General features: G+C 29.4%; 1 protein-coding gene across 2 annotated transcripts in view; it reads left to right on the top strand.

The window, feature by feature from the left end:
• The first annotated feature begins 5,655 nt into the window (after positions 1 to 5,655).
• Positions 5,656 to 26,972, top strand: part of tsr (Cofilin/actin-depolymerizing factor homolog tsr) — a 24,535-nt gene continuing 3,218 nt past the window's right edge. Inside the window, exons 1-3 of one of the 2 annotated variants that reach the window (XM_014423459.3) lie at positions 5,656 to 5,814; positions 24,781 to 24,904; positions 25,050 to 25,168. In XM_014423459.3, the coding sequence (XP_014278945.1) occupies positions 5,812 to 5,814; positions 24,781 to 24,904; positions 25,050 to 25,168 (246 nt within the window). In that variant the 5' untranslated portion in view covers positions 5,656 to 5,811. Of the gene's footprint in view, positions 5,815 to 11,378; positions 11,418 to 24,780; positions 24,905 to 25,049; positions 25,169 to 26,972 lie in introns of those variants that run through there. The other variant, XM_067053543.1, reaches the window with a different exon arrangement.

Raw genomic sequence — 26,972 nt, forward strand, 5'->3', positions numbered from 1 at the left:
AGAAATAGGATTTAATTATTTCGTATAAACTGTTATTTAATGAATTATTTTAACAGGAGTATCCTTATTTGGTTTGTATCAATGTCACTCATTAATTCCTACTAGAGTAGTGTGACTTTGAAACAAACCTAATAAATACATCTGTCAAAATAATATGTTAAATATGAGTATTATTTTGCTTGAGGGAGCTAGTCCAAGGATGGTCAAGGAGAAACTCAATTAATACAGAACTAAGTATTAGGAGCCAATGTTCTAAAAGAGCTAAAAATAGGATTAAAAAAATAAAAATATTATTAGCAGGGAATGTTTATAACATAAGATGAAATATAAAGTTAACAATGGTAAGACTACCATAGTTTACTTTATATTTCATGTTTATTTTTTGTATTCATTTGCTGTTATATTGTTCTTTGTTCTTAGCCGTGATGAAGGCTGGAAATTCTAGCTGAAACGTTGCCACTATTAAATAAGTTATTTCAACTAATTTGTGTTATATTTTGACTGCACTCCCAACCATCTTCTCATATAATTTATCCATGGCCAACTATCTCTAATCATTATTAATAGTTTCTTACTAATTAAGTTCCTTTTTGAATGAAAATGTTTCTCAATAATTTTATAATTCACTAAAGGAGAAAATAAATCTTTTCCTTTGACCATCATGTTGGAGGCTAAAAACAAGATAAAAAAATACTGTAAACCGTGTAAGAGTGATACTCTTATGAAATGAAATACAAAAACAAAAAAAAAAAAAAGTGAACAATTATGTAAAAAAATAAACAAAGTATAGTTGCAAAGAAAGTAACAACTGAGTAAAGTAACAACTGAAGGTCGAGAGAACAGGAAAATAAAGAAAAATCAGGATACCCACCTTATATCCAGGAAATATGCCAAAGAATGAAGGAAGGCAAAGGAGTGGAGAGTTTGACAATTAAAAAATGATGGTTATATAATAAATGCAATGGATATTATAAATATAAAATTATAGAAAAGCATAGTAATAATAGGAAAAATAAGTAAACATTAAATGATAATATACATAAATACTTAATTAATTAATATAAAAAGACTAAAAAAAATAAAATATAAAAAGGATTAAATATACTAATATATGTATAGATAATATTATGAAGAAAAAGAAAATGTACGAATTGAAGGGAGCTACAAAAGTGTTTTTATTTTATATAAGATTATATATAATTTAATGAACATAAATCATAGTGCAATAAATTCGTACCTACTGCGAAGAAGTTGATAACTCGTTATTTCGTTATCTCAACTTATCAACATCTCCACGGTGGGTACAGAAATGTAAATACAAGGTGAAAATATAGGATAAATACAAAATACAGTTTAATATAAAAAAGATACAGGAGGATAATAAGTAATCTTACTTTTAAAATGCATAACAGAGAAAAAAAGAAATAATAAAATGAAATAAAAAAGAGGATAAAATAAAAAAAGATGGAGTAGGAACAAAATTAAAAGGAAAATTATTGAATGCATATGTTGATAGGTCATATAGATACAGATTTTATCATTGACAGGTTCAGGTTCCAAATGAATATGGAAAGGTCTTTAGGGTTACTAATCCATGATTATTAAAAACATCAAATTTAAATGCAGCATTAATATTAAAAAATTCAAAGGCAAAGAGGCCATGATTTGATATAAGTAAAATAAACATGACAAGATTTACAGAAATAATTAAAATTATATTTTTGTATTCGTAATAATAATTATATATCTAAATTTATATTGAATTGGTAAAAATGTTTAATTTAATTCAGATTAAATATATTTTAATTACTTCCGTTAAAAAATATTGTGCTTTCACTGCAATTAAAATTTCTCTTTAAGGTTCCCTCTTTCCTCTTAACCATATATGGCAATAACTCTCCCCCACCCCTTCCATTATTCCTTTTGATTGGTTGGGGTTCACTTTCCCAACCAATCAAACTAAAGAACTGGAGAAATACTGCCATATATGGTAAAGAGGGACTAGAGACTGTAAAAAAGAAGTTTCAATTGTAATGGAAATAGGATTGTTGTTATTGGGAGTAAATTAAACATGAATTAGGTCTTAATGAATGTTTTTACCATTTAACACCAATTTAAACAAATTGTAATTATCACAAAGTCATTAATTATGTAATTATGTAATACCAATAATTACTGTAAATCTAGTAATACTTATTTTCTCCTTTTTAGCTTAAGATTTGATGGTTGGTAATTGATTTCACAACATTCTTTCAGTGCTCAAAGAAACACTGTAAAATTGTATAAAGTAGCAACATCAGTACTTTGTAGTGTCTATTGTTATCCTAAAATAGATTAAAAGGAATGACATCTCAAGAAAATAATAATATTAATAATTAAAAGAATAATTCCTTCATTTTTTAAAATCATTTGTGTATGGTTACGGGAATTTACCTTCCCATGACAGATGAATGAAAATTTATTTCAAACATAGCATTTGAAGCATTGAAAAATTAAAATACTAACAAGCCAAAATTCAGCATATGGTTACTGTATAAAATAAACAATTTTACTATTTGTGTGTTTTTTAAAATATTAAATCATTCACAAAAAAAAATTCACCAGAATTAGAAATACAACCCAGCTGTTTTTTTTTATTTTATGGAATAATGTTATGATTTATCACAGAAGTATTTATCAACCATTTTAGTTTCTAGCTTAAGAGCTATAAATAAATAATGTAAAAGTCAAATTTTGCAAGCCTTTTTTTTTTTTTTTTTTTCGTGAATGCAAAGTAAGCAGAGGAAATTATTTTTATTAAAAAAATCATACAATAATCCATTATGTGGCAAGCTTTACTTATATCACAATTTTAGTAATCAGACAATTCTATCAGTACCCTAAACCCTTCGTGTGTTCCAAAACTGTAGTAGAAAATAAGTAGACAGCTTTATTTTTATATCAAATACCTTAAAAAGATACAAAATGATACAATGATAAGAATAAAAATACAAAGATAAGATACAAAGATCTTTGTATTTTTATTCTTATCAGTATCTTTCTAGCCCTGATGAAGCCCTGCAAAGTAGGGCGAAACGTTGGCATAAAATAAATAAATATGGTTTTGTTTATTTATGTTGTTCTTTGCTGACCGCACCCCCCGACAAACTTCTTCAAGCATTAATCTACGGTCAACTATCTACATCTCAATACCTTAATACTATTTTCCTTTTTTGTTTTTTTTTTGCTTTTATTTATAAATAAGAATTAGTCAATAGCGATTGAAGCATTTGGTCATAAAACATAGTGACTGAAATTTTCCATGAATTTCAATTCTTGGCATCATTGGCGTTTTTAAGGCTAACTTCATAAATTGTTGAAAGAATCTTAAAGAACTTTGTTTTCTTAAGACAACAATGTAGATATTAAGTTATATATAGTAAATGACTACTAGTTTAAGGTAAAATATTGTAATTAACAAACAATTTAACATTGTACAACTTTTCATTTTTTCAGTTACCATGTTTTATGACCAAACCCCTCAATTATCTACAATCAGCAGATGAGCTGAGATAATAAATAGGTGAAAAAAAAGAAAAAGACTTATTCCTTGAATTTTAATATGAGGGCAAAAATTGAAAATCAAGAAGAAAAGAAGTGAAAATCCTTAATCTTCCTGTTTTGTATTTTTCAATTCGTATAAGTATTGATCAACGTTTTGTAGGATGTCACTGTCCTTAGGAGGCTTGATTTTTTAAAGCTATATATTAATTATTTCTACCTCCTTTATTTATAAATAAATGTGAAAAAATAAAAATTAAGATGTATATATGGTATGGATATAAAAATGTTCAATTATTTTCTATTCTAGCCCTGAAAAACATGGAATTAGAGACCAAATACTGATAGGGTAGTCAAATTCTTAAACTTGTGATATTGTAAGTAAAGCTTGGAAGATAATATATTGTTATATGTCACTTTTTGGTAACATAATTTCCACTGCTTACTATGTGATTATGAAAAAAACAGAAATGACTCGGGTAGCAAGATTTACATTTACATACATTTTATATGAATAACCTTTAATCTAGAAATTAAACTGGAGGTTAAATACTGAAGTGAGAAATACATAGTAAGCTTATTTTTTAAAAAGCTGATATTATTTGGGGGGTAAGTACACCATGGATCTGCCTCCCCTCGACTTTGGAAAGAGACTGTACATCATAAACCTGTCTTTCTAAATTCATCAATTATACAAATACACACCGATTAATGTGTATTGATTACTTAGTTTATTCTATGGTTTTACAGCCTCAGACATTTCCAGTTGTCAAGAGAGAAACAACACAAAAGTATTAATGGTCTGTGTTGAATACTTACCCTGCATCATTTCAAGATGGATAGATTTATATCTTTAGACCTAAAGAAGAAAAACAGGGTTGATAAATTGGCATTTAATAAATAGTTACCATTATTCCTGACCACCATCAGGGTCATTTCCTTCTTGACCAAAAAATTAATATATAATATATACTATAAAACAGGGAACTCGCAGCAAAATAGCCAATGCATGCAAAACGAGACATCTTTCAATTTTTAAAACAATTAGCATTAACAGTAAAATTATTTAATCAGACCTATATACTGAATATTAGGCTTTTTTGTGTTTTAATTCTTTACTTCCACAGTGATTGAGAACAATTTGCATTCATCTGTAATGGTAAGTATGTCAATTTCCATAATCAGGCACAAATAATTTTTAAACTGGGGCAACTTATTATTGATTATATTATTATTACTTTCGATAGATGTCATTCCTAAAAAAATATATTAGTATAAGAATAAATTATGAAATAATTACTTATATTGCCACTCTATACACATTTACAGTGTTTATTTGAGAAACTAAAAAACAGTCGCAATGTTGTGAAATTCATGACTAAGATTAAAACCTTAATCTAAAAACAGGAAAATAAACATGACAAGCTTTACAAAAATAATTGGCATTACATAATAGACTTTGTAATAATTGACTTTGACATTAAAACTAGATTTAAAGGGGGTAAAAATGTTTGTTGAGGTTTACTCAATATGTAATTTACTTCCAGAAACTACAATCCTGTTTTCACCGCAATTGAAATTTCTCTTTAAGAGCCTCTCTTCCCTCTTTACCATATATGGCAATATCCCTCCAATCCTTCATTTTGATTGGTTGGGAAAGTAAACCAGCTTATGACTAACCACAACCTCCTTGTCTTTGAAATTTTTAACATTGATTATGCATTTAAAATTTAATGTTTTTTAATAAACACTCACTAGTAAGCCTAAAGGTTACACCACTAACACATGTACATTGTAATAATTATAATTGAAAGAAATACATATAGCTTTGATAATAAAAATAGGCCGATGGTTGGTTCATGGACTGTTTACATGAAGTAGTGCTCCTAAAGAAAGTGTATATAAATAATAAAATTAAAATCAAATCATTTTTTCCATTACCAAAATTAAATTTGAAAAAAAATAAAATTAGTTTGTTTTTTATAATCACTTTCAAATATTAGGCTGCTTTCTTCTGAATGAAACGAGATACAAGGAGTGACGCGATTGGTGGAGAGTTCCCCTAAAGGAGTGAATGGCAGGTTCTCCAGCCAATCAGATGTCTCCTTGCATCACCCTTCTATATCAGCGTATGAATACCCTTGACGTTAAAATTATTTCCTATTCAGTTAGCAGTGAATGCGAGGATTGCCTCTCTTGCTGGTACACCTATCCAGTAACTATAGTGAATTTTACTTAGGTTATTAACGATTACGGATATCGCACAAAGATATGGTGAGTACGGCATATTGTGTTAAGCTTATCATTGAGATATGTTTTAGAAATCACTATTGTTGATAATTCTCGCTGATAATACTAAAATGTATAGTGTTGTATTCCCGCTATATAAGCCGGCTCCGCCATTTTCGGTGTAGTAGGATTTTAAAATTTAAGTTCTCTGAATTTACATCCCGAATTCTGTTTGATTGTAATTATCGAATCTTTAGAAGGGTTTGGTTGAATGATATAGTTGTTGGCGATGTTAGGCCGTTGAGTCTTATGATGAATTATTGGCTGTGAACACGTTTACTTTTGTTCCATATTTGTAATGTTTATTAGTCAAAGAAGATATTTAACACGGATTTTGTACCCCTATTATTGTACAGCAGTTTCAATATTTAGTTTGTAACCAGTTTGTTAATAAACCGATTTGTAATAGAGTTCATTAACCCAGTATACTTATTCATTTGTACCTTACATAAGTTTTAATTTACGTTTATTTGTTGTTATCAAATCGTATTTATTAATTGAAACTTGATGTTTGGTTTCCTATTAAATGGTTATGTTTAAAGCAATTCAATTTTACAATCAAAATTACTAATTATAATTAGTCCTTTCTAAATTAACAACAAATAATTAAATTTCTCTTTAATTTATCACATGAGCAGTATCAGATTAGTTAAGAAATTAGGATTTGAATAATTCCCTATGGGAAGATGAGTCACTGAAGGAGATAGCATGTTCATTACTGAGTCACTCAGTAGCTTCTTAGTCCTCAAGCTTTTTTTAAGTTTGGTTGTTTATGATTTATCCATGTTATTGGTCTCATGTTTAAGGAAATTTTTTTTTTTGTATGATTTGGAGCAATTATATATTACACTATTTGAATGCTTTATTGTTGTTTAATGAAATTATTTCTTATTTAATCAAAGTTAATGTTTTAGTATCTTATTTTATTTGTAACCAGTTTTTTCTCTGCAAAAATTTGATCAATCTTTAATTGTTCAACCTATGTTTTTTCATAAATGTTTTATGGTTTAATGTTTTAGGTGGTTTAATTAAAGTCTATGTACTGTGTTTCAAGATTTATGTGCAGTTTAGATATAAATGCATCATATATTCCATTTGTGAATTGATTTAAAAGACCTTATAATCCTTTTTTAATTATTAGTCATTCCACTAAATTTTGATAATATTTGAACCTTTCATTACTATTTAGGTTTCATCTCGAGATGCTATCCTTTAAGTTATTTAAGTATATGTAGAATAGGGTATATGATGTATTGATTTAGTTGCGATTGGAATGACAACATTTAATACAAATTCTAATTCACTCATTGTCGTTTTTATGCTTGAGTCTGATGAATCCCGAAATTAATTAAATATGAATCATTGTTTATACAACTAGCCTTATGCTTGTATCAGTGAACAAAGGTTATGTGTTATTGTATTTGTGTTTATTAAGTTAAAATTAAATTATAACATATTAAATGCTTAGGGTTATATGTTTTTATCAAAGGAAAAATCCTGTTGTTAAAATAAAGTTAAAACAAACAATAAAATTTGTTGAACAAAGATGGATAAGTATACTGAATTAGTCAGCAGACTTAATTAAACAGTATTTCTTCCTGAAAATAATAATTTGTACAGAAAGTTTAATACAATATTAGTGAGTGAATTTAAAAAAATTAAATTATACCCTTATCTTGTAAAATCCATTACTTTCCTGCAGGAATGCCCTGCCCTGTAAGTCTGTTGACTAATATACTTATCCATTTTTTGTGATAATTTTTTTTATTTGTTTCCCTTTATTTTTAGCAACATATTTTAAATTTAACTATTGCTAAAAATGTGTAACAAGTCATTATCAATTATTTCTTTTTTAGAAGCTTAGTTTTTTATATTTTCAATTATCCCTACTGACAACAGTTTTTATGAAATATTCAAGATAATTTTTAAATGTATTATTTATATTTTGGTTACTATATTTGGTCATTTGTTATGCCTTAATAGGAAGTGGTGCTATTTATTTGAAATTGGTAGCATTTATTCATTGGTTAAGAGTAACTTTTATGTTAAAATAACAAATCAGTCAGCATGTATTTTAGTTGTTATAGGAACTGTTTTGAGGAAAATATTGTTTGTTTTAAGAGATCTCTATATTTGTATTTATATGTATAAAATTATTCCTCCATTTTAATTCTTGCGTTGATCGTGTATTGGCTGGGTTGGAATTGAAATAGAATTTGTGGATATATTTATCATATTAAAAGATTAATATGGTCTTAATTTTTAAGGAAAGAATTAATAGTACATATGGTTTTTAATAGTGGTGTTTACTTCATTCATTGAATATTTCTTTATTACTAAATATTTATGCTTTGGTACTAGAATACATTTTAAATAAGTATCACCCTCCTTGTTGTCTCTTATTTAAATTTTTGTTTACAACATATTTCAGTTTAAATAAAGATCAATCCTGTTAACTTAAGAACCATAAAAAATTGTTATTAATTAAGTATTTCTGTTTATCAAAAAGTATAATGTAGTATGCTAATTAAGTTCAATATTCCCCTAAATAATTGATCTTATATTTTTTTATTTTGGTAAATTATGTACACAAAGCTGTGACTGGTGATGTTAATTTTAATTACTTATTTATTTTTTTACAAGCTTAAACTAAGTTTATTAGCAGGCTCAATTCGGTAGCTGGAGTTGCCGTTAGTGATGGGGTGGGATTTACCTCCTGGAGCGAGGAGGGAGGGTTTGGCTTGGGCGTGGCGGTGGTGGCTAGGGGTCATTGCCCCACCCCCAGTCGTCAATACCCACAGCAAGTCTTCCCCCAAGCCTTAGCTTCTGTATTAATAGAGGAAAGGGCATAGAGCTTTTTGGGAGTAACTGCTTCCTCCAAAGATTGTTTGATGGTTTTCATCTTTCTGACGTATAAAGATAAAGAAAGATCTAAGCGGTAAATATCCGATATTTTTCAACGACACGACAGACTAGCTAGTATTAGTGGCTACAGTTAATTATTTTTTACTTACTGATTCACCTAATCAGAATTCAAGGGTTATTGGTAGCTCTATATAACTTTTCCTTTTCCGTTCCTAATACTTTCAGTTGTTTAAACGTTATTTGTCATGATTAATGGGCATCAATTAATCATTGTTCATTCTTTTAATTTTCTCTGTAAATAATGATATTATTTCCGCCGCATTCTTATGATGTAGTTATTCCAATTGATTTTTGTAATTTTTTTTAGAGCTTAGCTAATTATTTTATTATTGATAAGCTAAGTATTTTAGCTAAAATAGTTTGTAAATTTATTGATTTGCTAGGAATCTTTTACGAGTCCTGTTTTAAAAATTTGGTCTTTCCGTGGTTTTGAATCCGATGAGATTCGATATTGCCAAGTATGGAAATTGTTGCTTAGGCGATAAGACCTGTTGTACAGTTACAGAAGTTATCCAAAGGCGGGCAACAGTTGCCCGTAAGAGAAAACAAATTCCATGTCTTAGTTCGACGATTGTAACAATACATCAAGTTCATTATGATCAATATTTTTTTAATGTAATTTATGATGCTATTTAACTCGTTGGAAATATAATAGGAATCATCTATTGTGAAATAGGCGAATATAAAGGTTTCTTGCTTAACGATTGCTGGAACAAGCAAGTTCCTTTTTTTATTTCGTACTCGTATTGCCACGTCATCTCCGCAGCGCTCCAGTGAATAGCAGAGTCAGAAATATTTTGGCCTAAAAAGACTCATTTGTATTTCGTTCTAAATATGTCATAATAGTTCATCGATTGAAATCGATATTTCACTTCGATTTATCTTAGTTAATGTTTCCTAGCCACTTGATCAAGTTTTAGATCCACATAATGTTTCAAACGAAAAACATGACCTATATTTCTTGAATAAAATATCAGTTATTTCTATTTATTTTAAAAAGTGATAGGAAAACAGATCCGAGCAAATTTCCCCTCAAAATTGTAAATTAAAAACCAAGTATATGCTGAGTTGAAAATTTATCTACTTTTACCCTGTGTTCGGAGCTGTATGTTAATGTTTTTTTAAACTTTATATGAAGTTAAAGTTTTACCCTAATTGTTAAGCTAAATTAAATCCTAATTTTGTAATTTATTTATTTATATAAAGAACATAATTATATTAAGCCTCTTTCTTTCTTTTTTATTTTTAAACCTGATTGATAACCCTATACGACCCTGTGTTTACATCGATGTCATATTTAAAATGGATTTCAAGCATTTCATTATAAGTGAAACTATCATTTGTCTTTAGGTTATTAATTACTTGAAATATCCTCTTGCCAACCCAAGGTTACATAGGATACGGCAACACAATCGAATAATCCTACTATCATCCTTCCCATATTCCCTCAGAAATATCCACTGAAAATTAAAAATGGTTGACACCTTTTGAGAATTAATATGTGCAAGCATTAAAAAAAAAAATATTTACCTTGATCCCTGTTTAGTAGTCTGCGCCACATGAAACCCTGCAAATTAATTAATTAATCATGGGTTTATTATTGGATTAATTAATTTATCATATCAGTAAACTACAAATAATGAAATATCTGCTGTGGAATCTACGTATCTAAAGGAGTGAAACCTAGTGTATAAAGAAGAATTTCCACAAAGAAGTCCACAAATTATTGTACAACTATCCGATCGTTACATAAACGATTTGCGCCACAAACAAGAGATAAGTCGATTTGTCTGTTGTTGCGCCAATGATTTTTTTTTCTTTTTTTCTTTTTCACAAAAATAAATTTGTTTTTTTCCAAACTCCAGCGGGATCTATGTCAGTCTAAGTAGTTTTCTGTGTTAATACAATACTTGGTTATGAGGAAAAGCAGACAGGTTAATTGCAGTCCTTGATACCTATTTACCAAAATATCTAGGAATAATCGTTTCGTTTTTAAGAGAATGCTCCACGTTCATTTTTTTATTTAATAACGTTCTATGCAAGTTATCAGTAGTCAACTAAATTAATTATGGGTTGTCTTTGTATAAAGCAATATACAAATAGAGCACAATTTATGTAATTAAGGTTTAAACCACAACACTTGCATTTTATCTGAAGCAAAAACAAAAACAGAATTAATTGGTTGAACCTAATGCTTCAGTACTAATATCAGTCGAATACACTAAAGAACAAAAAAGGAGGCCAGGCAGAGAATTGAAACAGGATAAGTGAGTAAATTTTTACCAGTAGAAGTTCTATGTTACGCATACTTGTGTAACATTGAACTATGACTAACACCTGTATTGCTCATCAAAGCAGGAAAACGTTAAAAAAAAAAAAAATAAATGTATCAAAAATTTTTTGTCTACATTGAAGTGACAATACTTCTTTGTTTAGGGCATTTTTGTTCTCATATCCTCAATTGTGGTGCTAGATGCTTCCTCGTGTGATGAAATTTCGCCTTCAGGAGTGAATCAATGTGTCGCAGTTGGACGACAAATAAGACTTATGTACCTTCAGAGATGTATTTATATATCGTGAACAAAGGTTTCTTAAGTTATGTTTGTTCCAATCCTCAGTCGAGTGAGATACGTTTCGCTATGGTGATCGCGGTTAAATATTTGGTAAGTTTCAAAAAAATATCTCCTATATTGAATTTCAATATCGAAACATTTATTAGTTAAGTGTAAATACCTGCTGTAACTATAACCAATGAATCTTTAAAAAATAAGGTAGGCTATGGGTAAATATATTTAAACAGAATAATTTCTTAAAGCTCTGTAGATTAAAAAGTGTATTAATATTAAGAACACACTAAGTACTGACTGAATTCACGTTACATTAATAAATAATAATAATACAATCGTTGAGCAATGATTAAAGCATAGTTAAAACAAATCATGTTTTTTTTTTTTTTCTAGAAGTACTGAAACAAGTGAATTCGTTTAAGACAGGACATGCTGATGAAAAACAACACACATACAAAAAACCCACATTTTTTACACTTTACCTATGTATGAAATATATAGTAAGGGAAAGTAGTAAGCGGATTTTTAAAATAAAAAACTCTTCCTCTAAAGTACCTTTTATTTTGTTAGTTAAAAATAATTAACTATTCCAAAGTTTGGCTTGTGGATATATATAAACTATAAAAGAATTTTATAATAAATTGAAGGAATAGCAAGAAGAAAAACTTCATTTTCTGGTTAAAAATACATTACTGAACATTAAAGTAGTTAATTAGACGTATTATATATCGTTGGGAAGTCGAAGGTCTTAGAAAGAACAATATTCAACATAGGAAGTTATGGAGATAGACGAAAAATGCCTGTATATAAGGTATATTATAAAATAATTTTGACGGTAAGAATCCATGAGCAGTTTTGCCATTGATAATGTTTGTTTGTCGCCATAGTCACAATGACTCATATAACTTCACTTAACCTAAATATTAGCCTTTAGGTTTTCAATATTGATTCTATAACAATTTACCATTGAATAAATGGTTAAGAGCAGAATGTACATTTGATTAAATTTAAAAAGAAGTATAATTAAATGTTTATCATTGTCATTGTTAATAATAAAAAAAAATATCTGTTCCAAAACGAGCTATTAATATCATTTCAAAATAGGAGAGTAAGTGAAAGTTATGTGATCCGCGCGCCGCACCAGGTTTTTATTATTTTTCAATTATGTCTTAACCTTAAGATCTCTCATAAAATGAATGGGTTAGTGATATTTTTAATTTTAGACCAGCAATAGACTTTTTGCTGTCATAAGAGCATCCGTGATGTCATACTTAGTTACGTTACATGGCATGATTCACTCATTTGTTATATATTATTTTGTGTAGCTGTACTAACAATATTCGAAACTTCTGGAACTCCATGGATAACTAATGTTCTTAGAATAAATGTCATTGTATGGTTACTAAGGAATATAATAATTGATATAACGTAAATAAATAAACTGCTTTCATAAGGCTCATAAACTTCCTGCTTCAATAAATACGTCTATGATTTTTTGTATCTGTACGTTTGTATCAGGTCTCTTTTGTGTCGTAACAAGATTTTATACTTCTGTTTCTACATAAATAACTACAGTTCTCTTTTAATATATCATCCTCTGTAAATCCTTCGCCGTAATTTAAGTTTACCCGTACTTGTCCACCCTTCCTTTCATTACACCTCCTCCCCTCTCTCCCTCCTGAACAAGGGTTGGCCAAATTTATTGATCGGGTAAAAAAGTTTGTCGAACACAACTTCCTTGTCTCCTGTCAACCAAGAATGGTTTAGTCACAAATCAGTCATTCTCTCTGTTTCATTTATTCGGTGTATTAATAATATAAAAACTGATGCGTCTGTCATTGGTTTTTGTTCTATTAACATCCTTTATAACATAATCCATTACTGGTACTGATGGGTATTATAACTTTACTTACATACCGAAGTTAAGGAAGTAAAGTTTATTTATATTAATTATGGAAAAAAAAGTCTCTAAAATCGAAAAATTTTACGCTTTAGAACGTTCTGAACAAAATTAATTATATTTCTATTCTTAATTAAATTCATGAAACGTGCAAAACACCCGCTATAGTGAATCCCATTTTGATTAAATTTTTACCTTCGCTTAACCACTCCTTTGAATATTTTCCTTGATATATCTGTATTTAAAAGAGTCTAAATTTTATTCTAAAAAAATAAATAGTTAACCATGAAATATAGTTAATTATGTAGAAATGCTGAGAAAGTATCCTGTATGCTTGGCAAGCGTTTTTACCAAGCATCACTTAAATAAAGCTAAATTGAATGTGATGTAGTTTTGCTGAGAACATATATATTTTTTTAAATTTTATCCTCTTTAAACTGGAAAACAAAACAAAAAATAAACATAAAGTACCCACATATGTACGTTTAGTAGAATGTCATCACAATGTTTTCATTCCTTACATGTTAAGTGTTAAATATAGCAGTCTATTTGCCGATTGTCAATCTCGTATTTGACCCGTGCGGTTCCGAATACTGAGAGAAGAAAAAGAAGACAAATAATTAAAACATCGCCCGTAAAATGGTGGTTTATAAAAATTTAAGTTATTTGTTTGAGTTTAATTTTTTTTTCTTTTTACTTTAACTTTAAAAGATGCAATACTCTCAATATACAGGTATAAATTTCACTTATAATCAGTTCGTAAATTTTGTTGAGATATTCGCATTTAAATTGAATTTTCTGTGTAGTGCTTTGTTCTTTTTCCATTTGACTGAGAATGCTGAAAGCATGGATGCCTAACCGCATTGCAGTATTGGCGGGTTCCTGACCCTATTGCCGGCCTTGTGCTTCTAAATGTCGGGTCGATTTCCGATATCAATGTCCCTTAACTTCATCTTCTAATTTATTATATCAGAGTTTTTAACCTTTATAGTTTATTATTTGTACGAGTTAATATAAAGTTTACTAAAGAAAAGGATGTATTATAGACTGGGTTTCGCTGTAGCTGTTGTCTTGGTTGTGGTTGCTTGCCTTATATGGTATCAACCTTCGCCTGCATCTAATACTAGGCCTCAATGCATTCGAACCTTGTTTCTGTCGGATCCTTCAGCCATTACTGTCTACGTTCAAACCAGTTTCTCAAGTACATATATTTACTTCTAATAAGGCAAGTTTTTCTCTGAAGCGTAAACTCTTTCTATAGAAAAATAATTTTTAGTTAAATAGATCCTGTAAACACCGAAGGTTCAAATAAAACCTGTAAACACCGAATAATCACTTTTTGGATATCCAAGCTCAATCAATGTAATTTTATGGCATGATAAGTACGTGTCTTCAAGTATGTATTCATCTACAGTTGAAAAGGTTTTCGGTTTAGACGAGCGAGTACGTCTAATAGGCATTGCGCAAGTAATAATCTATATATGTTCTCCCAACACCATTATGTGGGTTAATTTTTTTGACATAATATGCTTGATTTATAGCTCGAAAAATTCCTTGATACCTATTATTATTTATTTAATACCGTCTCCTGGTTAATTACTGTCCACTTTCCTAACCATAACATTTTTATTACCATTAGTTATAAAATTGAATTGTGTTAAATCGGCCTACTAACTGATAGATACTTTTTCTATTATCATTAGAGGTATTTATGATTTATGTTTAGATGTTAAAAGTTTTAACATACTAAATGTTATATGTATAGGATTGTTGAGCAGCCCAATTTAAGTCCGTGTTATATGTTAAATGTAGAGGAGCTCTAGTTGATTTTCTGGACATCTTGTTTTGTAAACTGTCCTAACAGAATTCCATCTATGATCGAACTCTCTTGCGAAACGTGTCTCTGATGATTTTGAACATTGTGGATCTCTTAATTACCATTTATAAAACGAAATATCCTATTATTAGTTGAAACAGCCTAATTTTAAAATTGTTGAATTCATTACAGGCTAGTAAACTACTTTACTGAAGCTCAGGAAATAAAAGTTGGGAATAGGAATTTTCAAGTGGTATTAGGTACTAATCATCAATTCTGATTGATGCATCTGCAAATTTGTGATGATAAAATCTCCAACACCTTCGTCAGACCAGCTTTCTTCTACCTCACTTGTTTCTTGTTACTCTCCTACATTTTCCCCATTACATTATTATTATTTTGATCATAGTTTAAAGACGTCCAAAACAAAGACTAAACATGAACTGTGAACAACTAACCTATCAAAACAACAGGAAACAAAATGGTGTGGAGCTCAGCTGGTCTGTTGTGTGATGTCATTCTCCATTTAGCAGACCTACTAACAATCTAAACCATGTTATACCGTTTTAACATGCTAAAAGAAGGAAATATTTCTCCATTTATTACAGTTTTTCCGTTTAACACACTTTAACATGTTAATCTAAAAATCATAAATACCCCTAGTATAAGAAAAGCCTAGTAGTGTTAAGTCCTTCTATGTCTGTTGTTGGCGTTGTGGGTACTGTATAGCTTACCCCATGTCCGTTTCTAACTTAAATCAATTAAAAATTCATGATTAATACTTTAACAATGATTTAAACAATTAGACTGGAATATATCAATAAATAAGGTTAATTAATTAATTAGTTAATGATGAATAAATAAATGTTCAAATTTAAGGCTGTATTTCTTGTTTTGTTTTTTATTAAATAATTGACTAGTGAGTCAGATTAAAAAAAAAACAAAAAAAAAAAACGTTAATCAGTATTTCCATCTCCGCTGTCATGTTTTCGAGTGATTTGTTAAAGGAGCTATTTGTTTCCTGTGCCTGAGTTGTTGCGAACTAATACCTGAGAACATCCTCGAGAGATTAGAGGCTAAAAAAGATTCGGTTCTGCCACAGTAAAAAAAAAAGTAATGCAAGAGTAGGGATTTTTTTTAAGGATTGTCTGAGAATCGTCACTCTCTCAGTATTTAAAGAGTAGTTCAGTTCATAATAGCTTCTCTCTAGAACTGCCAGAACAATATTTTATAATTTTTTTTTTTAATATTGCAAAACACATCTCGTGATTTGTAATACAAATATCAAATTTATATAAAGTGTTATTTTAAAAAAGTTTTGAAAAAAAAAAATATGGTGCTTATTATAAGCAATTGATTCTTCAGAAAATTCATTGCTACGTTGAAGTGGGGACCATAGCGAACTAGCATTGTAACAAGGGGTGAGAAGGACTTGGAGTACAGTCCTGACAGAAATGTAGGGATTCAATTCCGTAACTGTTGGTGCAATGTTGTTTGGTATCAATTTGTAAAATGTTCAATTACAAATTTCTTCAAAATCTCAACTGGTAAGGGGTTAGTCCACTCGAGTTCTCATTTTTGAAAAAACTTTAAAACTTTCTCATATTTAATCTTGGCAATAATATTAATCGAAGTTGATTATTATTGAAATCGTTTCTCTAAAACTTTTAATGGATTTGAAAAAAAGAAAATTTAATTTTTCAAGGAAAAAGGTGGAGTTGTATTTTGCCAGTCCCTGGCGCTGTTTCTGTCTTATTATTAGACCCAGTCTATTTTAAAATGTATATATTCGTATTTATGTTTTATAATTCACATATTTAAAATAAATCTATATGAAGGTTTAATATTCTGCATTAAATCTACAGATTTTTCTTCCAGTATTATAAAATATGTGCATTTTACACTTTCACACGGCAATTATAAATCTGTCTGGTAGAAATTATAGAATTAAATTTGTCATCATTGTAGAAGCATCATGGCATATCTAAATTCCGTCAACTTTTCAAGACTGTAAAATAATTATGTTAGTATGTGCATATCTCTGTGTTGAATGTGCGAAGTTTTACTCCCTAGAAGGATTTGAATTTCGTTTTAGTGTGATTTTCGCACTACTATCAATTACAAAATATTTATGTTGGTTGAATCAAGTCAAGAAATATTTTTTCTAACAGACATGGTTAATTAGTTGTATTACTTACAAAAGTTATTACTGTTCTGCTTTCTACAAATGTCCGAGCGTAACAATTTTTACTTTAAATTATATCTTAACTTCATTTGCTTATATCTCGGGGGAAAGGTTTTACTGTATGCAGTTATTAGAACAGGCTGTAGAATATTCGGAATATCTCATAAAGAATATGTATATCGATATGGAGAATATCATTATCGGAAATTTTCATAACTTTCTGGACTTAAAAATTCGTGACATTCCTTAACTTTTATAGTGATGTTGGCCACCACTTTCACTCGAGTTTTTTTTATACCAGCGGCCTGAAAGGAAAAATAATAGGTTAGCATGTATTGAATTATCATTGTGGCTTCATTACAATTGATATAGTCAATGTTCTATAGTTTAAAAAATTATTTTACCGTTATTTTTATGAAATATGGTCTTGAAATGACTTAACCGTATTTCAACGTTTCATCTATTTATAGATTCTATTTCACCTCAATTATGGGTACAAAAATTTCAAATAAACATTTTATTAATAGATTATGCATCTAAGTTTTGATGACCATAGAAAATTCAGAATTAAATTTTTCATTTTTGGATATTATTTTTGTTAAAATTTGCCCGTTATTTGTGATTCACCCTTAACTAGTTTTATCATTGAGATTAAATTCTAAAGAAAATTATTTGACTCAATTTCATTTAAAATCTAACGTACGCCATGCTGCTTATTTGATTACGATATGCTCCCCTCTAATTTAAGTAATTTGATTATTTTTAAAACGAATAATTATGTAAATATGTTGGATAATAATATGACGTGAACGCCATTGGCCTATGCTCACTTCGATAGAGCCCCTCGTTAGGAGGTGAAACAGAGCAAGGAGGTCCTCATTATTCGCGGTCATTGCTACACCTCTCAGCCAAGTTAAGATTTTAGTTAAAAGTTCAAATAGTTTTTTATAATAGGCAAAAGAAAGGATGCTAATATTACTAAATTTATATTCCTTTGTAGATAATAACTTTCGGTCGCTATTCAGCTATCTCTGTTATCTTAATGGTTTCGTTGTTTATCTTGCTCGCCGATTTTATTTGCTACTTCGAATTTATATTATTTAGCCATATTCGACAATCGTGAGATATTTTATTACCACTTTCTATGTTTTTTTTTTGTTTTTTTCAAATTTTATATCCGCCTTGTGTTTGTAATATTCTATATTTGTCTTGATTTATTTTTGAACATCAACAACTTAAATTTTTTGTTTAATTCAACAAAATTTTTTTTAATATTGATATGGTTACAGTATCGATCTTCAATGTAAAATAAATTAGTTATAACTTCAAAGAAACCAACTTAAATGAAAACTATGCACTTAATTTTGGCATTGTAAGAAATATTAAACATTAGCGCTTGTAATAAAAATCATGGAACTAAATGATCGTTTAAAAAGGGAGGGAGGGGGGAGGAGTAGAAATGGTTCCCCAGAAATTAAAAAAATACATTTATTATAAGAAGTCCTTTTTTTTTTTCCAAGACCCATGGTTATATATAGTTTGATATGCGTCGGTAACAATTAAGGGTGAAATCTAAGAAGTCAATTATGAAATAGCGTTGTTTTTACTTAATTGGTTACAGCTTTCTTTGTTGAAAATGATCCTACGTATTGGCATCTAGAATTTTATTCTTGATATTGGAAAATTGGAAATAATAGATTTAAAAGCAACATTCAAGCATTTATTTATGTATTTTGGAAGAAGGGAGCGTGATATTCTTAAAATGCACAGCCTCGGGAGTGGGATGGCTCAGTGAGTAAAGCGCTGTGCTACCGACTTCCCCGTGAGTCAGTCCTGTGGGCCCGCTCAGCCTCTATGATACGAGAAAAATCTGGTGATTGAGTGTGATCTTGGAACAAATCGTCTTGTACAACCGCTGTTCAAGAAACAGTACTTCCTTACTAAGTATTGAATCCCTGAACCTTCATGGGTTGTAGCGGTACAGATTTTAATTTTTTTTTCCATCGACGATATACCTACAACTGTAATTAGGAATTTCATCTTAAATGTTTAATTTTTTTACTTTGTTAAAATTATCAAAACGCGCAATTATAAGAATACATATTACATATCAAATATGTAAAACCAAATTTGGTTAATTACATCCGAGTGCACTGAATCGTAGATATTTGGTTAAGTTTTTTTATCAATACATACGAAGAGGATATACGGTTGCTTAAAAATCCGGTCTCTACTCATGATTTTGTTATTTAAAAAGTATATTCTTCAATTAATTTTATAGTGCTTGTACAATTCTAACAATTAAATAAAATTTCCTGTTTATAAAAATACTTGAATCTGAAAACAATTAAATTCGTCTTATGGCGTTTCGGTATCGCTTTGCATTTTATGAAAGTCCTAAAAATATTAATGGTTTTCTTGTCTCGTGTTGTTTTTTATTATTCAAGAGCTTCCTTATTTAGTTGGTAGATATTTCGATCATGGTTCGTTATGATGCTAAGATGAACCAACTTTTGATGACTTCTAATATTATCTAACATTTTTTATGATGACATAGACTTAAATTAACACCCTCAGATGTTTGCGTTAAATAAAATCATTGTTAATATATAATACAGGATTGTTGAGATGTGGACTAGTTGGTCATATAGTCGGTATTTAGGACATGAACCAAGTCCAAACATGGTATAGCCTCACTCTGTCTCGACGTTGTCCTTATTCGTCATTTGCTTTGATGTGGAGTATTAACCGCATGCCATTTATGAACTATATATATATATATATATATCGTATGTTCATTTCTCTAAAGCATAATTCTGTCTCAAAATATGCTTTTAAACATTTTTCATTCTCATGCCCGTCGTGATTTGTTTTTAACAATTAACAAAGAAAATAAATTACACGAAGCATGATTAATTGTGTCATTACTTTTTGAAAATATATATATATATTAACTGAGGTTATTCTTTGAGAAGAAAAATGAAGGGGTTGAGGCGTTAAGGAATGCGGTAACGCTATCCTGCCATTCATCAAGTAAATCGCTTCACGATAATTATTCCTTGTTTTAGTGTGAGGGATTAATTTCGATTGCAATTAGTTCGATTAGTTGGGAGATATAAATTTGAATTTGCAAATTAAAATTGTGTTTTGACAACTTCAATTTCAACTACTTGTGCATATGTAACGGTTCTAATCTGGCCTAGTCAGTTGTATTTTATCTCGTGGCATTCCTCGGGAATTAAAACTCGAATATCCTACCATGATTAGTTGTCTATTGAAACCCCCCCCCCCCTCCTTGTTTGTCAGAAATGGCCAGGTAAGGGATAAATCAAAACAAAAAAGTTCATATTCCATAATAATATTGACAAAAATGTTGGAGATAGTTGTTAAACAAAATAAATAGCTTTGTAGAGAAACAAAAACTAGTTATTTTCAAAAAATACTGATTCATGTCATTCAAATTAACAATAAATGTTTTATTTATTTACTGCGGTTTACAACTGTACATTCTAATACATTTCGTAAATTTGATCTCAGTTATAATGCAGTGATACCGGCGTGTAGAGAAACTACCCTTTGGTAGCACTCTAACGACGTTTTACATTAGCAGGTCTCGTGGCCATCTACTTTTCAGGCTCCTCCGAGTATTAATCAGGAATGGAAAAGGAAGCACGTCTAGAAACTTATGGGTTTTGATGTTTGGGGATTAATAATGGAAGGAATATTTGGTTCGAGTTAGATTGGTTACAAAGGTATTTGTGACAAAGTAAGGAACAATGAATGTTAAGTTACGCTTTGAAAAATACACATATATATGTTCTATGATTAGAACATTTATCCGCTTCCTTTTCTCTGTCGTAGTCATTTTATTTTCTCTTACTACGCTAACCGGTTTAAAGAAGAAAAAAATGACGGAGAGTTAATATACGTCCGTTGTCAAGTGTTCTACTGTTTCTCTAATTACTTTTGATCGGTGGGAATGGTATTCTGATATGATCTAGCACAGAGAAAAATATTCCAGCTCATTCAAAAAACAAATCTATATTACAAAAAATTTCTCTTATTTTCCTTGGAGATTCAATTCTTGTCATTTTAAGAATATTTATAAATGAGGAACTCCAGGTCAAAATCAATTTTCTGAAAAAAATCAATTTGCACCGGAATTGTGATTTAATTTTCGCTACAAATTCGTGTATGAAAGATTTCATATTTCAAGGACTTGTATTTTGATCCCTATTGGACTACACATTGTTAAGAGTTACAGTCCACAATCAACCACTAGTAAAGTTTTTGGTTAAGGTGTAGATAGTTTAACTTCTCCATAACCATTTCTAGTTATGGCACAATAACTATTTTTTTTTAGTGAAGGAATTTATAATTTGTGAAAATTTTGATTACGCTATACATTCATTTCTAAGTCTGGTTTCAAGTCTGGTTTCACCTCCATATGTCAGAATAATTCGCCTTTTGTTGCTCCTTCTCTTCATACCGCCAACTTCCCATTTCGGTAAATTCAAATTTATGACTGAATAGCTTATGAATAATTTACTAGTGCACTAAAGGAGGCTGTTGTACTGACGTATCTTGTGACCTAGGTCGATGCCAGCGCTGTCTAGCTCAACTTGGATGACTCACTTGGGAAAGTGTTGAGAGTGATAACCTCACTTTCATCGATTTTCTTTATTTCTTAACTGTTACGGTTTTATTAACGAAGGCTCATTTTTTATTTAAATCACAAAAAAATAAAAATAAAAAAATTGCCAAATCTAGGGAGTAATCGGGTAGTTAGGATTGTAGGGCGATATTATCAAATTAGAAATGAAATATATAATTCAATAATATGAAAACTTTTTTTTTTAACATATTAATTGTATCTTAAAGTAGTGTCGATCGGTAGTCGAACGTTTTTGACGATCTTTTATGGTTAAATACGATCGGGGTCCTTTTTATCCAAAAAAAAGTTATTTTTTTTCTTAAATTCATTCTCGTGTTGGTTGCCCTTCTCTTTTTCTTGTGGCCTCTCCTAAATTACAGGACTTTTTCCTATATAACTTTTGAGTAGGGCAGAACAGAGTTAGTGAAGGGAAAATATTGGATTTATACAAATTTTCTTTGTGTGATGGGATGTGAAACTGTAGTAGTACACCAAAATTTACGAAAGAGACTTAGATGGTTTATTTCTTTTAAAATTTCTACGAACAAAAAATAAAGTTTTTTTTTTTTTTATTCATCCTAATTTCTTTTTCTAAAATAAGTTCAAATCAGTTAGTTATCAGGCTTAACCTGATCCTTTTATAGCTAGCGATTATCGTATTTTATAAAAGAAATCAAAACTTGACTTCTGCATTGTATCAAAGGTCAATCAGTGAGGGGTGGGGGTTGGATTTTGTATTTATTTAGGTTTTATTGTTTGTTGTATGTATTTGATTGTTTCATGAGCGAACAGTATGATAAAAGTGGGGTGGGAGGGATAATTTTCTGTTCAAATTTTTCCCCGTTCAAAAAAACTTATAAAGGATTTGCCTGCTTTTACAGCCTGTCCATAATTGGGTTGAAGGGTTGAAAATGTGTTAGTACTCAATTATCGTACAAATGTTATGTGAATTGATACTAATTTTCTTTAGTGGTATTAGAGAAGGGCCTTTTGAGGATTCCATGTTTTTTTCTCCCATCCTTTTTGTTTCAGATTTTAAGCATTAATAAAACATTTGAATTATCATGTTATCTGAATTTCAAATAAATATGGAATGGAAATACTTCCTTGGTTAAGAAATTCTGCAGCTCTCGATTTTTTTTTTTTTATTACAAATATAATATATTTATCCCCAAGTATTAAAGTTTGATCTTCTAATTAGCTGTAAATGTTTTTATTTACCTTGAATATGAGCCCTTCACTCCAAACTCGGGCACTGTTTTTAGCAATCAATTTGTTTTTATTACTATCGAGATACTTTTATCTGCTAAAATCATATATACTATGTTGTTTTTGCATTTTACAATTTATCTTAAATATTAATCTTAACTTAAAGCCAAGTTTCACTAGTCCCTATTTTTAGCAATTTTTTCCATTTTAATTAAACAGGTAGAGGACCATTACCAGAAGGATGAAACTTGTTATTTTTAGCAGTCAAATAAATATCAACATACAGTGTATTTAGTTTAAAAAAAGAAAAAGAAATGAAGTTTTTTACCAATTAAAACTCATAAATAGGCAACATTAGATTTCTTGTTGTTATAATTTAAAAAATAAATAAACTTGTTTCTATCAAAATGTGTACATACGATATTAGCTTATTGAAGATTACATCAACATGTGCCTATCATGTGTTAAAGAAGAGCTACCCTCCCCTGTTTGGATATATGCCATAGCTAAAGGGTTTCATTTATAAATAGGACTGAATCTATTTTATCTTCTCTCGTTTGAGGATCGTGTATCGTCCTTGGACGAGTTTTTTGAACTTTTCACTTACTCTTATTTTTTATAACTTTTAACTACAACTTAATAACTTTACATTTATTTTGTGTTGGAAAAATATTTAAAATTAAGAACTGTTCATTTTCCCATGATACAATCATAGAGCTATACATATTATAGCTTAAAAATAGTCAATTTATTATATAAATGTTGGATTTATGCTGTATTTAAATTTGAAATTCAGTTATATTAGTTGTTATAAAAACTTGAAATTTGTATTAATTTTAAATGAACTACCGATTCCTAAGTTCAGAGTCTACATTTGATTTTGAATTTTAACCATGGTGTTCAATTATTCCAGTTATACTAAGTACTATTAACTAAATTATTTTTTCATTTTCTACAGTACATATTTCTAATTATTCAAGATATTGATAATTATGATTTCAAATTGACTAAATAGGTGAAATTAAATTAAATAGATTTCTGAAAGAATGTCCATTTCAGCTTTAAAATTTTGTTTTATTCAGTTGCGAGTTCTAGTAGATGAAACTTTATTTTTTTCATCTTCTTTCTCATCCTCCTTAGGTGCCTTTCAGCGTGGAGGAGCCTCTAACCACTTGGTCCACACATCTCGATCTCTGACAAGCCTTTTCATCTGAACCAGCGTTTTTCCTCTTTCCAGACCTAGTCTTTGGAAATGCTTATATAGCTCCTTCTAGGTCTTCCTCGTAGTCTCGTACCAGTCGGCCTCGCCTCCTTACATTTTCATGGCACTCTGTCTTTCCCCATTCTACGGACATGTCCATACCATTAGAGCTGTCAGTGTTCAATCACTGATTTCACTGAGAGGATCTGAAGTTCTCTTATCCTGTCTCTCCTAGTTTTGCCCAATATTCGTCGCAAAAATCACAGTTCACTGTTGTCTTTTTCTTTTAGTTAGAAGATATATTGCTTTAAAGATATGGAGTTTGATTTCCTTACCTTTTTTTTTTACAATAAGAAAATACTGATGAGATACAGAAAATATAAGCTCCTTCCCATTAACTGTACAATTAATTAATTACCTCTTGTTTTATAGTTAATTTATATATATTTTTTTGTGTGTTTGTGATTATTAATGTCACTTGAAATATTTTTCAGGCTTCGGGAGTCACGGTGTCGGATGCTTGTAAAACTACTTACGAAGAAATTAAGAAAGATAAAAAACATCGCTATGTTGTATTTTTCATCAGAGATGAGAAACAAATAGATGTTGAATTTGTCGGTAAGTCTATTTCTTATTTATTTTTTCTGTAATTCATATCTCTTATCTAGTTCTCATTATTCTCTTAAATTAAATAAAATTGTGCAATCAGCAGTTAATTATTGATTTTAAGCATATCTTTCAATCTGTTTTATTTTTTATTTAGGCTCTCGAGATGCTGCCTATGATCAATTTTTGGAAGACCTTCAAAAAGGCGGCACTGGTGAATGCCGTTATGGTCTCTTTGACTTTGAGTATACACACCAGTGTCAGGGCACTTCAGAGGTATGTTTGATAACACCATTAGATAGACTGTCATTCATGTTATTTACTTTTAAATAGAAAAGCTAAAAAAAAAAAAAGGTAACAATTTTAGCTTTAATTATATGATATCTTTATAAGAAGATAGAACTAAATTAATGTTTTATAGTGCTGGATTAACGTTCTCTAGTGCTGGTACCATAATAGTTTAGTTTAGGTTTCCTGCTTTTTATCTAAAGTTAATTTTTCAAAGCTTCCATCTTTAATTTGATTAGACATAAAATTAGGCCATGTTGGCTTTAGTTTGTGATGGTAATATAATATAGTGTAAAATTAAGGTGTACACTATAAACATGGTGATACTGTTGCTTAGAGGTTCTTTCTGAGAATCTATCACTTCAGTTTTAAAAAATTAAGTATAAGCTGTGTAATTTAGTATAAAACTAATTTACTTGTAATATAAGTGTTTAAGTTGTTGCTATACATGTGTATTAGCACAAATGCCACTTGGTGCTTGATGAATTGAATCTATATCTAATGAATGAAATATATAAATTGAATGTATATCTAAATTTAATAGTTCTTTTCATTTTCGGCTAAGCGAAAATTGAAGTTGATATTTCTTCACCGGCATTAGCTTTTTTTTGTAGTGTCTGTAGCCCAATATATTCTACATTAAACGTTTAAATGATTCACCTTATAGTCCATAAAACTGAATAATGTTTTTATTGTTTTTTATCTTGGGTAAATGTCAGGTCCTCTTTTTTTTTTTATCAGGGTTGATTGAACTCAGGAAAATGTCCATTAAACCACAAACCCCATCCTGACAATTCATCAGTAATTTTACTTACTAAGTTTACATGTAAAATGAATTTGTTGGACAACTAAACTTTATAACTAACTTTATTTAAATTTTAACAATATTAGAACTTAGTAGGTTTGAGTGATTATGTCATATGAATTGAATTTTATATTTATATTTTATTATTCTTCAAAACTCTTTATCTGCTTTACTATTGCACCCTTAATTGTTAAGGTATAGTACAGTATTATAAGATTGTAATATTTCAACTCAAAATCTGATGGGAAAAAAAAACTGGAAAAACATGATTTAAAAAAAAAAAAAATTTAACAAAAATACATCAACTTGACTTTTCCTTGGTAAAATTAATAGTTTACCTTAACTTTTTAAGATGATAATTAAAATAATTGAGGAAAACTATAATTAACAGTTAAAAATTTTCATGGACCTCTTACAAACAATTTATGTACATATTTGTTACATTGTATCATCATTAAGGATAGCTAGAGTAAACAATAAGTGTAGTTCTGTTTATATATTTTATTATTTTAATCATACAAAGTAAATATCAAGGCTGTTATCCTTCCCTAGATGAAGGAAAGGAGAGGACTCTAAACCTAAAAGATATAAAATATTGTACTGATTCTTTATTTAACAATAAGCCATAGTGTCCAAATACATTAGGTTACTAAATTCACAGTCCTCTGATCAACATAATATAAGTACTAACATATAGTAATAATAAATTCATATTATTCGTTTTTACCTTGGATAGTTCCTACAATTTTTGTAGGTACCAAACGAATCTTCTGTTATATTGCATTTTATCTTGACTCTTTTATGTGTCGGTTGTTTTTACACTAATATCCTGTGTTCGGCTAACTTTAATACTTATATACCGCTTAGTGCTTGATGAATTGATCTTATTCATTTGTTTCTATTCATTTTCTTCTAAGCGAAAATTAAAGTTGAATCTTCTTCACAGGCATTAGCTCATTGTGGCATTGCCTGTAGCCCAATATATTC

Source organism: Halyomorpha halys, unplaced genomic scaffold, assembly GCF_000696795.3.
Source record: "Halyomorpha halys isolate HHAL.00 unplaced genomic scaffold, Hhal_1.1 Scaffold423.1, whole genome shotgun sequence".
Lineage (NCBI taxonomy): Eukaryota > Metazoa > Arthropoda > Insecta > Hemiptera > Pentatomidae > Halyomorpha > Halyomorpha halys.